The 14,243-nt window shown below is 38.5% G+C and overlaps 1 protein-coding gene across 4 annotated transcripts in view; it reads right to left on the bottom strand.

Annotated features, from left to right (window-relative positions):
• rars2.S (arginyl-tRNA synthetase 2, mitochondrial S homeolog) overlaps positions 1-14,243 on the bottom strand; it is a 31,146-nt gene that overhangs the window by 10,054 nt on the left and 6,849 nt on the right. For all 4 annotated transcript variants that reach the window (XM_018264394.2, XM_018264393.2, NM_001091968.1 and 1 more), the window contains 8 exon segments: positions 12,792-12,950; positions 11,243-11,349; positions 10,191-10,283; positions 9,718-9,778; positions 7,666-7,742; positions 5,251-5,375; positions 4,926-4,993; positions 3,660-3,769 (listed from right to left, as the gene is read on the bottom strand). In XM_018264394.2, the coding sequence (XP_018119883.1) occupies positions 3,660-3,769; positions 4,926-4,993; positions 5,251-5,375; positions 7,666-7,742; positions 9,718-9,778; positions 10,191-10,283; positions 11,243-11,349; positions 12,792-12,950 (800 nt within the window).

The raw sequence follows: 14,243 nt of genomic DNA, 5'->3' as shown, positions 1-14,243 counted from the left end.
AGGGGGAGGGAGAGAAGTTAGAGTAAGGCTCTTATAGAAAAGGAAATGGTCGCATTAGTCATGTTTCTCCTTGGTTCCTAACAATGAAACTGAAACAACATATAACTGCTGTGTCAGTCCTACTATGCTCCATAGGACTTATAGGAACCTATGTAATACTGAGAGCCAATAAACATCCTTCCCAAATCTCACCCTAACTGGCCTTTGGACAACTCTTCCCTTTGGGCCTTTGGAAAATGGCCGGCCCCGCAGTTTAGAAGGGCCCTGATGGTCTGTGTTGGTTTAAGGAAGCCATGGAAATTGAATATTTAGAGAGAAAACCAGTTACATACAGATCTGCAACCAAATTCTGTTTTAGAATCATCATCTCATGCTCTTTTACCTTAGTTGTCTAAAATTCCCTGGAATTAGGAAGGAATCTTCTAATTTAGCCTCTTCAGTAGATGATAACAAAGGCAAGTTATACTGAGTTGCTGCTGGATTAGGTGGGATATTTATATAGACTTGACACTGCCCAGCCTTTATCACACCCATTTATTAGTGTAAGAAGGTATAATCTATAGAGTTTTTATGAAACAGTTGTTGAGAATCAGACTCCTGGAATGAACACAGGGTTGAACATAGCTAGCTGTACTGTATGGAGGAAGGTTATACAAGCTAAAAGTGCATTACACAATTCCCTCTGTAAAAAGCTGATAAAGCAACAGGGTAATACTGAGACTGTGGGTGGTTAAATGACAGCAAGGCCAGCAGTTAGACATACAGTTCTGATCTCTGTTTGCAAGTGATATCTACTGTAAATGTGACTACACTTTTGAACAAGTTAAGCCTATTGTGTGTATGTCAGAGCACTGGAATGAGATACCTCTACTTGGATTCTTTCTGGCACATCTAGATAAGTACACCAAAAGGGATTCTATACACTTACATATTACACAAAGACAAAAGAGGTATGATAATAAAAATCTTTTCACCAGGTGTAATTACCTAGAGAACTCCCGGTGGGCCCAGGTGTCAGTGGGCCCTCATGCTGCTAAACATTTGGCATATTTCATGGTCATTCATTATTTTTATGAGAAAAAGACTAAATAGTTGGAATAATAGATGATAGTATTATATTATTAAGAAAAGAGACTAGGAGAATAGCGGTTGAGTAAGGAGAGGAAGAATAATAGTACTGAGAGTGGGCCCCTGGTGTCCCAGTCTGACACTGATGATCGTGTGGTGGGGTAAGTGCCTTCTCCCGCAGGGTCCCGGGCTGTGCCATTACAGATGCACATGGGCAAGATAGGCATGAAGTACAAGTCCAGGGGGGGGGCAGTGCCCCTATATGTGGACACCAATGGCCAGCATTACCAGGGCAGCAGTTGTGAATCAAAAATATCACTCAGATCTCATGTTGAATAAAATATAATAATAAACCACAATGCGGAAATGAATTCTAAGAGCTATGCATAACCTCTAATCTCATTATATTCAAAATGATCATTGTTCAACTTTGGACAGGGAGCAGCAGATTTATAATTTTGACAGCTGTTAGCATCGCCCAAACATCCAATGCTTATTCCACCAGCCAGCTGTAAAAAGACAGCTGCATGGATGAACTTACACTGAAAACAGGTTCCTGACAGTCATATCTCAGGCTTCCCCACAAAGCCACTTGGAACCAAGAGTCTGGGGACTGCCAAAATGTAATCCTGACACTATGAGTTTTGTGAGAACAAAGTAAATGAGAACATTACTTTTAATGAAAAACAAACTGGGTGACATTTACAATAGAAAAGCAATATTACTGAGCTGCTAATGCACACAAATGGATGAAGAAAGCAGCTGAAAGAGAAGCCTTTCCATCATTCCTATAACAGTACTATAAGAAACAAGCTACTGCCCATTCCAAGAGGGTCTCGCCAGAAGCAATGTGCACCAGGATATGAACTCAGTTCAACTGCACAGCCATATAATATAGGAACCTCCTCAATGGAAAATAATTTGATGTATGAGTCAAGTGTTTGCTCTTTATTGTGGATGACTTATTAGGTCAATAAACACATTAAACAAAGTACTTTAACTCATTTATTTTTAAATCCTTGCTGAAAGAACCTATCATGCCACACCTTAAAGGAATACTGTGATGGGAAAAAATGTTTTTTTCAAAACACATCAGTTATTAGTGCTGCTCCAGCAGAATTCTGCACTGAAATCCATTTCTTAAAAGAGCAAAAAGATTTTTTTATATTTAATTTTGAAATCTGACATGGGGCCAGACATATTGTAAGTTTCGCAGCTGCCCCCAGTCATATGATGTGCTCTGATAAATTTCAGTCACTCTATACTGCTGTACTGCAAATTTTAGTGATATCACCCCTTCCCTCCCGCCCATCAGTAACAATGGGAAGGTAACCAGGTAGCAGCCCCCTAACACAAGATAACAGCTCCCTGGTAGATCTAAGAACAGCACTCAATAGTAAAATCCAGGTCCCACTGCGACGCATTCAGTTACATTGAGTAGGAGAAACAACAGCCTACCAGAAAGCAGTTCTATCCTAAAGTGCTGGCTCTTTCTGAAAGCACATGACCAGGCAAAATGGCCTGAGATGGCTGCCTACACATCAATATTTCAACTAAAAAAAATACACTTGCTGGTTCAGGACTGAAATTTTATATTGTAGAGTGAATTATTTGCAGTGTAAACAGTGTAATTTAGACATAAAAACGACATCATAAAAATCATGACAGAATCCCTTGGTCACACCGAGCATTGGCTCTGCTCAATTCTGCAGCTCCGTATATATACACTGAGGCACTGTGGGTCCAAGGAACAGCTATCACTTGAAAATGGCTAATTTTGCTCCACTCCATGTACTTGTACTCAGGCTGAAGCTGTGCCTGTCAGTGTAGCTATACAGAGCTGCAGGAGAGAACAGATACGCTTCTCTCTGCCTGATTTCGAGAACAGAGCCAAAGTTCGGTGTGAGCAGGTCCTTACCTTTCTTACAGTTCCCCTTACACTTTTTTACAGATCCAGACTGCACCACATGGTGGGATCTGCCAATGCTGGTGAAACAATTACTTCTTTACCTTTTTCCTCAGCTGATATGCCTATAGTTTTGTTCTAAGGTAATTTATTTTACAGTTAAAAAAAAGCAAACAGCAAACAAAGCAACAATTTCTTCAACTGATATCTGATCAGGGCTTGGCCAAATACTGACCAGTCTGACTAGAAAATCTCTTTGGAACATTTATATAGTCTTTCCCGAAGAGTCTGCATAGTCTATGTATATAGTCAGATTATTAGCCTATTGGACTATTTTTCCAGTTTGGCTCACCAAAGATTAACAACATTGGCATTCAAAACAAGTAATTCTCTTAGTGTCAAACGCAGTCACAGGTATTCTGGAAAGAATATGACCCACTCACTCAAAGTAGTTTTTTTTACAGTAACACAGTAACAAAGCAACTTCAAGTTTATATATTTCTCCACTGTGAGCTGTGCAGGCTACAAGATCCTGTTAGCTAACATAATGTATTGTGACAAATGTGTGTACACATGTATATTTTATCAGTTACAGTGTAGTTTTCCCTACAGTAAAAGCAAACCGTGAGAAAGTTCTATTTGTTTCCACTGCTTTCCACCTAAATATATCATTACTTGTGCTTACCTGTGCAGCCTTGCATGAGTATACTGCAAAAAGACACCAGTATCTCCAGTACTCTGTAGGGCCTGATCCCAGTCAAAGTGGTAGTCGGATACAAGCTGCCCCTTGAAATCCTGAAACAGATTATAAAAGGGATTCGTCAATTAGGCTATAGATATTATATGTGATTGCTTCACAAATTTAGCATGCAAAGAATGCAGTAGATTGGAGACGTCCAACTAGTAAGGGTAAGGGCACATGCTAAGATTTGGGGAGATTTAGTCGTCCGGCAACAAATCGCCTCTTCTTCGGGCGACTAATCTCCGCGAAAAAAGCCTTCCTGACAGCTAGAGTCTAAATTGCCAGCAGGATAGCACTCAGAGTGCTTCGTTTTCTGAAGTTGCCCTAACTTGCCTCACGAGGAAACTTCAAACGACTTCGGAAAACGAAGAGTGGCATCCCGTCGGTGATCTCGATTCTAGCCAGCATGAAGGCATTGCGGGGAGATTAGTTGCCCGAAGAAGAGGCGGTTTGTTGCTGGGTGACTAATCTCCCCTAAATAGCATCATGTGCCTCTACCCTAAGAGAATCACTTGTTTCGAATGCCAATTTTGCTAATATAATCTAGGATAATAATCTGACTATATACATAGTCTATGCAGAGTATTCGGAAAAGACTATCCAAACAGTCCAAAGAGATTTTCTAGTCAGACTGGTCAATATTTGGCCAAGCCATGATCAGACATCAGTTGAAGAAATTGTTGCTTTGTTCCTATACACCAGTAATTTGACAACTCTAATTAGACTTACAACAGTAACATCCAGAATACTGTTGGTTCATATTTACATGCATGGCTAGACTTTGGGGAACCTCTGCCACCACAAGATTCAGATCAGCCACTACGCTTCCACTTCAAAAACAGACAGCTTAATTTAATTGGCCAGTGACCCTGTGTGCATGGCAATGATCTGGGATTGTATGCTGCCCCAACAGCAAATGTGCTCTTTGGCCAAGTATTGTATCTGAGAGAGGTACAGCTCTCAAAAGCACAGCAATACCAGGAATTTGTAGATGTTAAAACAAGTGTGTTAAGTGAGCATAATCATTTACATCATCATTATATATGCTTTACTATTAAGCCCTCTTACCGTTTAACCTTATTAAATATGCACTTGCAAGTTCCAGTATTATGGCAGTTTCATATTTTTGACTTTTTGTCTATTATGATTTTGTGACCCATTGTGTACATTTATGGCACTATACACATTCATGTTACACAAATGCTTTACCTGTACAATGAGAGCAGCAATCCCTATCTTTTCAGCGGTATCAGAAGGGTCATCAAGTTGTTTACTTGCTAAAGAGAAAAAATATATAGAAATAAGTCTGTGTGTCAATAGAGAGTAACTTTAAATATACAGTGGAATATGTAAAACATGTCAAACTGTAATATGGACCAAATACCACAGAGCTAACACAACACAGATTAAAGGAGAACTAAAGCTTAACAAATATGCTTTGAGGCAACTGGGAGCAACTTTCAAAGGGTTGGCGAGCAACCCCTTTAATTTCTAAATATATGAATGCCCTGCATTTCTGATTAGAAAGTCTTACTTTCACTTGCTGCCATATTTTGCAACATCCTGGACCGAGCTTCATCCAATACATCTTCCAGAAAAACCACCTCTCCTCTTCTTGTTTTCATCCCCTGAACTAGGCCAAAAGGTACATGTTGGCAGCTAAAATGAAAAGGGTATAAAACATTTTATTGAAACCAATATATGGAGCAACCTACATACATGTATGACTGCACATGGCATTCAACATAAGACATTCAGAAATAAAATGTATCCTACCACAGGTTTACAAGAATGTATGAGTTTAGACTTTAGTGCAAGGGCTCAGAAACCTTTCTATGGGAAAGGGATCAACAGAAGTTCACACTTGTGACATAGATTAATGGAAAGTAAAATGGAAAGTTGTGCTAACCTATAAAACCACCATACATCATAAAGCAATGTGAAATGAGGTTAGGAATACATAACACAAGCAAACACTATTAGAACATTAAGGCACTTTGTGCAAACAACTTGCTATGCTGCTAAATGCTGTAAAAAAAGTCGTTTTTCCATAATACAAAAAAAAGTGTGTGAATTTTCTACTGAATTAATGGGAATACCAGTCTGAATCCTGGAAAATATCCTTGAGAGACAGGATGGGACATTCACTAAGATTCGTAGTTGCGCTGGAGTCCGCTTCGCCGCACTTCGCCAGGCGTATTTTCGCCAGCGCTACGCAAATTCACTAAAATGCGAAGTTGCGCTCAGGGGTAGTGTAAGGTTGCGAAGTTGCGCTAGCGTTAATTTGCCAAGCAAAGCGAAGTTAAGCTAGCGATGGTTAATTTGCATACGGCACCAAATTCAAATTTCAATGGAAGTATTCGTAGCAGCACTACACAAGCCTGGGAAACCTTCAAAACATCAAATACAATTTTTATTTTGCCCTACACATGTGCCCACTGTATAGTTAAGTTGCCATGAGTTAGGAAATATAGGGGGGAAGGAGGGGAGCCCCAAAAATTTTTTCGATCTTTTTCAGCCTATCGCGTTAGTGAATTTGCGTGGTTACATCCGTTGCGTAACTTCGCCAGGCGTAAGGGTGCGAAGTAACACTAGTGAAGTTACGCCAGCGTCTGTTAGTGAATCGGCGAAGTAACTAAAATGCCCAACGCTAGCGAATTCACGCTAGCGTTAGGCGCTTCGGCGCTTAGTGAATTTGCCCCAGGGTGTCTGGTTACATTGTAATGCAGAATGGGGAGGGTTGGGCTTGAATGGAAGAGCTAAAGCCTATTTAGTTTTCAACAGGGGAAGGTAAAACACCTATGTCTTAGTTGGCAATTTAGTATTAACAAAGAAAGTATCATGAGCTTGTGAGTTGTAGAACATTATTCTACAAAAAGCGGTGTTTCGAATTATTGCTATTGTCTTCCAATATTATACTTTCTTGCAAACACTGAATTAGGGAGCATGAAGCGCTGGCTCTCAGAACTACTTAAAAGTCTCTCCAAGCCAAAGCCTCCGCTACAACACATACATTGGTACATAGATTTGTTTTATTAGCAGAGTGCAAGGAAAACCACACAAGTGTCAGGGAGGACCATTTGTCAAGTGTACATTTTTTAAATGCACTACAAACGTAGAATGCTAATAGATAGTGTCGGAAGGGAATTATTTACAAGTGTTTGTTAATTGACTGGGGCTTAAAACCTCCCTGCTCTCTCACTAGAGAGTGAAGGGAAAGTGCACAATGGTCTTACTACTCAGTCACACTGGTTGCTGGGGGACTCGATTTTAAATGCACTACAAACTTAGAATGCTCACAGATAATATAGGACTCACGTACAATGAGGGGCCTTTACGTGGCATGTGAGCTTACATATTTTGGCCAAAGTGTGATACTTAATGATACTATACAAACAGCTCTTGAAGGAGAAATCAACCTGTGGGGAAAAAAACCCTACCACTAGGTAGCCCTCCCTCCTCCCCCCAGGCTAACTACCCCCCCCCCGGGGAGATGCCCCATACTCCATACTTACCCCTCGGCACAGATTCTTCCAGCGAAGTTCCACGCATCCATTTTCTGCGTCCTCTGTAAGCTGACTGAGAGATCAGTATTTCTGCGCATGCACAGTTTGCCAGTGTGCGACAACTGCGCATGCGCGGAATTACACGTAAATTGCCGATCTCTCAGTCAGCTTACCGAGGAGCCGAAAGATGGACGCGTGGAACTTCGCTGGAAGAATCTGCGCCGAGGCATAAGTATGGAGCATCTCCCCCGGGGAGGGTAGTTACCTGGGGGGGGAGGGAGGGAGGGCTACCCTGGGTGGGGGTAGGTTTTTTTTTTCCAGACAGATTGATTTCTCCTTTAAGAGTAGTTTGTATAGCATCATTAATAGAATGTTCACTTTTATCATAAATCCTATGCTTCAAGGAGACTGGAATTTTCTAAAATGAATGTTTAAAAGCTCACCGATCTGCTTGATCTTTTCCCATAATCTTCAAAATTTTGAATAGCTGTTGAAAATGATTCTTCTGACTTTTGTCTGTCTTCAAGCAAAACCAATGAATGTTAAAAATACTGACCAGTCGACAATTAAAAAGACTAAACACCAGTAACAATCCAATGCTGCATCAGAACACACATAATTCATTTACTATTTTGATTTCATTCAAAACAAATTTTCCCATTTTCCTAATGGTTCAGGGTTCAGTGGAAGTATGGTGCTGAAGTTTGGGATCAGACCGTTGTTGGCTTGACTGGCATTAAGAGCAGGCTGATGTAAGGATTATATTTCCCTTAGAAACACTTAGTAAAACCAAGCAAACCTTTGTGGTTTAATAGAAAGGTAATCATTGAAAATGTCATTATAGTTCATTATTATTATTATTATTATGGTTTTAATATAATATTACACTGTTTGAATTGCAAAAATGTTTTATTTTCAAACTAATATTTTATTTTTAAAGTTTTATTACTTATTTATGGGTAGCCATCTCCGTTTGTTATGCATTATCCTATGCTTGAAGAAAAAGCTCATGGAAGTACTTTCAAGCAGCTGCAGATGGTATTTGACACCACTTCTGTTTCTCTTGCTAGGTGATATTCTCAAACCCACCCATAGGTGGTGCTCAGAATCATTTTCAGCAGTGCAGGCGATTTTTGATCTAATGAAAAATGCTAAACCTACAGCTTTTAAGAAAGCTGAAAGATGTCCTGTGGGCAACAAAAAGCCCTAATGTGTTTATTCTTACAATGTAAGGGAGGTATCACTGGTTGTTTTGGCCATTCCACAACTATTATATGAGTCACTTTTGTCCACCAGCACATGCCATTAGCCCAAAGCAAAGCAGTGGTAGCAGCTAAGAAATAAGCTGAATCTTCTCAGTCATAGTTGAATCTTTCAGGAGAGAGGATCAGGGAGACTAGTTATCTTTTTAGATGCCCATTGTTCTGTTGATCAACTGACCACATTTGCCTCTGGGTGTTTGACATCATTCCAACTTGCAGTACAGCAGCAGAGAAAGACTAAAACTCATAGTCTGCTTCACATCAAATTTCAAAATGAAAAGAAGTGTTAAATACAAGGCTTCTTTGCATCAGACAGCACTGCAATCTCCACCTTGGACCAGTTTTTTTTAATTATGTGCAGGGTGCACAGTGCAGCAATGCCCTAGATGCAATTGTTTGCTATGTAAATGGGTGCTAAGGGGATGCAATTTTGCACCCATTAGTGCTCATGCACTTGTGTCTGGGAACTATAATAAGTTAGTTTGTTGTCTCTGTGATAAAAAGTACTGCCTGAAGCAGATTTTTAAATTATCTCACCGAAGTTCAGATTTTACAGACTTTAACATTACAGGTTCATACCTTTGTATACATTTTTAGCAATTAGCGTGTCTTAATAGTGCCAATTCTCATCAGTATTGTCTATGGCAGTATATTTTCTGGTGTTTTGTAGTCGAGACAAAATGCAGGTAACAAATACCAGTGTTTCTCATTGTCCTAAATCTGTCACAAGCATTCCAAACAGCAGTTTAGTAAGTGTTAATGAGCTAAATAAAGGCTAATTAATCCTTAATTTACCTTATGGGACACTGGTTTTGAGGTTATATCTAGAATCCCTGCCATAAAGCAAGATAGGATTTCTTGTGCAGGATCCCCAAAATCCACAGGACCACGTGTTTATCAGCAAGTTGGTGGGTTCAGCTAAAAAAACTACAAACTAAGGGTTGATCATTTTTCTCAGATTCCTTCTCCCTGGCATGCCTGTTATTTTTCCTGTTCTTAATTTCCTATTTTAACTTTTGCACAGATGAGTCTCAATACTTCTCCATACACAATATTCTTTATCTTAAATTCCACCTTCAGCTCTAAACTTTATACATGCTGGAACAATTCCCAGGGCAGTTAGCAACTATGTAGCTATAACTAATTACTCAAATTTTGACTGACATATAAATGTTTGCATTGTTGAACTTTATATCGAAGCAAAATATTTTATAAGTGATTTTAGCTACATACCACATAAATCATCTCGTCAAAGTTGTATCTTTCCATTCGATCAACTGCAGCAGCCACATCTCTGAAAATGAAAAAGAGGCGTTTTGAAAACAAATTGTCTATGTGAATTTTTTTCCCTATATGTAAATCGTTTAATGCAAGATAATGCAAACAGTGCTTTAATCCATACAATTTTACACTCATGAAACATATCTTGACAATGTTTATTCAGTAGAAATATATAACTAACAGTGATCAATGCCAATATCTCAATACTTAACAGAGATGTCTAGCAATGTCAACCCCTAAGCATATTGAGGTAGGTAAGTGATCCAAATGTTATTTGCACTGTATATGTTATTTTTGTGCATTATAGGCACAAAACAAGCCTTATGGTTTTTACTCCTGAGCATTTTGAAGCCTGTTTGAGCTCTGGCGTGTAAAATCTGTATTAAGGTGTATTTAAATGTATTTAAGGTGCAGGGCATATGTACCTTGTAATATACAGGGATGTTCCATCGCTTCGCATCACAGTTGAGTAGGATGAAAGGTTTCCTTCTTCTGATAGATCAATTACAGTGCCCTTACTACAAAATACAGAAAAAACACTATTGTATTAAAGGTAAACTTCTGTCACACCGTCACACATTTTTTTAATATAGGTATGTTTACTATTCCCATATAAGATTTAAAGATTTTAAAAGTGGAGTGTTTTTTGATCCTTTTGCAAACCTTTCTTTTCTCTCTCATACTTCTACTGAAATACTGTATACTAAGACTTCTGAATGGATATACACATCACAGTTTTAAAAAGACTAAAAAGTCTAAGGCAAGCGATCACACTTTCAATTAAGAATAACAGCAGACAGGACATTTTGCTGCATCTGTTTTACGACCAGCTATTTGCATTAATGCAAGTAGGAATGTAACTGCATGAATGCTCTGTAACCCATGCTGGTGAGGAGAATAAGTGTTAGCAACAAAACATATTCAATTTGCCAGGTCCCTTAAAGTGGAAGAGGGGAAATTCACTATATATTTAAATATCATTTACAAGACTTTACAAGTCTTAAAGGAACAGTCCAGTGTAAAAATATAAACTGGGTAAACAGATGTGCAAAATAAAAAATGTTTCTAATATAGTTAGTTAGCCAAAAATGTAATGTATAAAGTTTAGAGTGGATGTCTAACATAAGTCAGAATACCACTTCCTGCTTTTTAGCTCTCTAGTTAGTCAGCACCTTTACTGGGGCCACATGGGACATACATGTTCAGTGAGTTTGCAATTGATTCTTAGCATGCAGCTCAGATTCAAAAGCAGCAGATATGACCCATGTGGTCCCTCATCAAGTCAAATGGAAACCAAGAGACAGGAGGGAGTAGTGTTCTGGCTATTATGTTAGACAACCAGTCACTCCAGCCTTTATACATTACATTTTTGGCTAACTAACTATATTGAAAACATTTTTCATCTGCACAGCCTATCTATTTAACCAGTTTTTATTTGTATAATGATTCAACTTTAAACCATTTAAATAAGCCTTACTCTGTTTTCAGTAGCAATCCTTTGCTTTCAAGCTGCTTCAGGACCTCCTGTGATTTCTCTTTGTAAAATGATTCACCAGAATAATCATCAAAATGTGCCCCAAGACGCTGAAAGGCAAGAAAGGAAAAAGAATAATCAAACATAGGGGAAACTCTCATTACATTACAAGATTCTACACCAAACAAACCTTACACTGCTGAATCTGTATCATATGGGGAAACTTGCCTTGCCCAGTTGTTTGAGGTTTAACACAAATGTAGGTAACTTTACTTTACAAATTGACATACTTAACCAAAGAAGCACCAGTTAAGTTACAAAAATGTAAGGGCCTTTGCTATCGATCCCCTGCGACAACACAAACTACCTGATATTCTGTACTATGTAACGCTGCTTAATCAAGTCTGCCATATCTTTCTTGTGCCTTAACTGTCTGCTGTCAAAATAAATGTTATGTAAATGCCACAGTGCAAACAATGTGTTTTTATAGTTCGTGTTATAAGCACACATACATCAGAGCAATGTGATCATGTAAACCATTTATTTTTACCTGCACATTTCCTTTCTAAAAGAACCTAAAAATTAATAATATTGGTGTGTAGGCAGCCATCTCAGGTAATTTTGCCTGGTCATGTGCTTTTAGAAAGAGCCAGCACTTTGGGATGGAACTGCTTTCTGGCAGGCTGTTGTTTCTCCTACTCAATATAACTGAATGTGTCGCAGTGGGACCTGGATTTTACTACGGAGTGTTGTTCTTAGATCTACCAGGCAGCAGTTATCTTGTGTTAGGGAGCTGTTATCTGGTTACCTTCCCATTGTTCTGTTGTTAGGCTGCTGGGGGGGGAAAATCACTTCAACTTGCAGTACAGCAGTAAAGAGTGACTGTAGTTTATCAGAGCACAAGTCACATGACTGGGGGTACCTGGGAAACTGACAATATGTCTAGCCCCATGTCAGATTTTTAAAATTAAATGTAAAAAATCTGTTTGCTCTTTTGAGAAATGAATTTCAGTGCAGAATTCTGATGGAACAGCACTATTAATTAATTAGCTGACAGATCCATTATATATTATGGGGGGGCTCATTTTGCCTAGAAGATGTATTAGAACTCACGCTATTAAAAGCCACAGACATCATGTCTCTCTACATGCAGGATTTGTGCAAAAGGAAGTTAGATTGTTAGATTTATTTTGTTTGTACTGGAATCAGTTATTTGAGTGAGCTCTAATTCATCTGCTAGGAAAGGAGCCCCGCCCATAAGATATATTGGATCTAACTGTCAATGACTATCTGACACCCAACTCCTGCATGAAGAGAATCAAGAGAAACAGATGCTAAGAGAGGGATAATGAACATAAACTTGATTAATTTAGCAACAATGCTGAATTTTTAACAGTTTGTATATAGAAAGTTTCTTATTTCAGTATGATGAAGCTTAAATTAAATGTTCATTTTCACGATAGTTCCCCTTCCATTCATACTAAAATAGTAACTACTACTTGTTAAAGAATACACAGGTGCTCCATCCATAAAATGTAACATTGACATGTACCTTATAGATTTTAGCATATTCCTGAATGCTTATGTCTCTGAAATGCATCCACAGAGACAGTGCATGTGGGTCTCCACCCTCTAGCCTTCTTAAAAACTCCTGAGCCGACAACTTTATACCATTATCTTTCTCGGCTGCTGTGTTGACTTTCACGTAAACCTAGAACAGGAGCAGTTATTGAGAGCAAACTTAAGTAAAGCTGAAAGCAAATACAATTCCGTGGTTGTGGTATATGATTTTACTGAAACAAGCAGAACATTTAAGGTGAAAAGGCTATCACAGAAGTGACATATACGTATCTTTCTTAAGTTAAAGCAGAAAATAACCAGTGTACACACTGGTTAACCAAAATGTCACTTCTTGCATATTTTCGGCTGAGGAATGAAGAAACTGTGCCTACCCATACTAAGACTTATTTTGTCATCAGAATAACCACTCAACTGCTTAAAATGCTTCAATTGTAAACAGTGAAAAATAATGTTTAGTAGATATCCATAAAACTTTGTTCCACTTTACACTATATATTTTTTTTTTAATTCTTCCATGAAAAAAAAAAAGGAAATGATTTCCTGAATTTTACTGCCACCTACAGTAGCTTGATGTTCCAGTACACTCAAACATTTTATGGCATTTAAGAGTCAATGAATTGAAATAGTTGTACTTTTTATGAATTGGTGGTATAATATATATCATGTTTTTCAACTTGTTCTCTTTGGCAAAATGCATATATGCAAGAAAGAAGCATATGAAGAAAAAGTATTTTGAATTTCTAAACATAATTATTACATCTTCAAGAAAATAAAGAACACTGGCTTAATACAGATTTGCTAAAAAAAATTTATTGCTTATATTATAAAATAGGCAACTCATAAATGGCTGTGTTTCAGCAAACTTCACTACAATGTGCCTGTGTGATTTTGAAGTACTTTCAAATTAGTAATTGGCTCAATCCAGAGTTGGCCATACATGGATTGTTAAAAGCTGCCATTTTCAGAATCTTATTGGCTGTGTATTGGGACCTCCTACGGGCCAACCTGACCAATATTTGGCCAATAATTGGGCAGATTTGAAATTTTTGTTTGGGCAAGGACTGAAACGGCTTATTGATTTGGTCTTCCTTCTGACAATTTATATCCCCACCATAGTGACCCAATGGTTTGGCTCTGGAGTGGGAACCCTCAAAGGGTGAAAGATATGCTCAAGATAAGCGGATCTTTCAGTGTATGGCCACCTTTAAGGTGGCCATAGATGTAACAATTAAGATCTTTCTTGGAAAAGATCACACACATGTAGAGCTGAATCATCAGATATACAGGGAGAAACAATAGAATTCTACCTGTATCTGACTATTCAGCACTAACAATGGTTGATGTTTGGGTGCCTTCAAAGGCACCCGACCAAAATTTTCCGTCCAGCCTGATCGACGAGCCAACCGATATCCAAGTCTTCTGC

This window comes from Xenopus laevis, chromosome 5S, assembly GCF_017654675.1.
Source record: "Xenopus laevis strain J_2021 chromosome 5S, Xenopus_laevis_v10.1, whole genome shotgun sequence".
In the NCBI taxonomy this organism is placed as follows: Eukaryota; Metazoa; Chordata; class Amphibia; order Anura; family Pipidae; genus Xenopus; species Xenopus laevis.
Note: the sequence above shows the minus strand (reverse complement) of the source record. Positions and strands in the feature narration are given on the sequence as shown.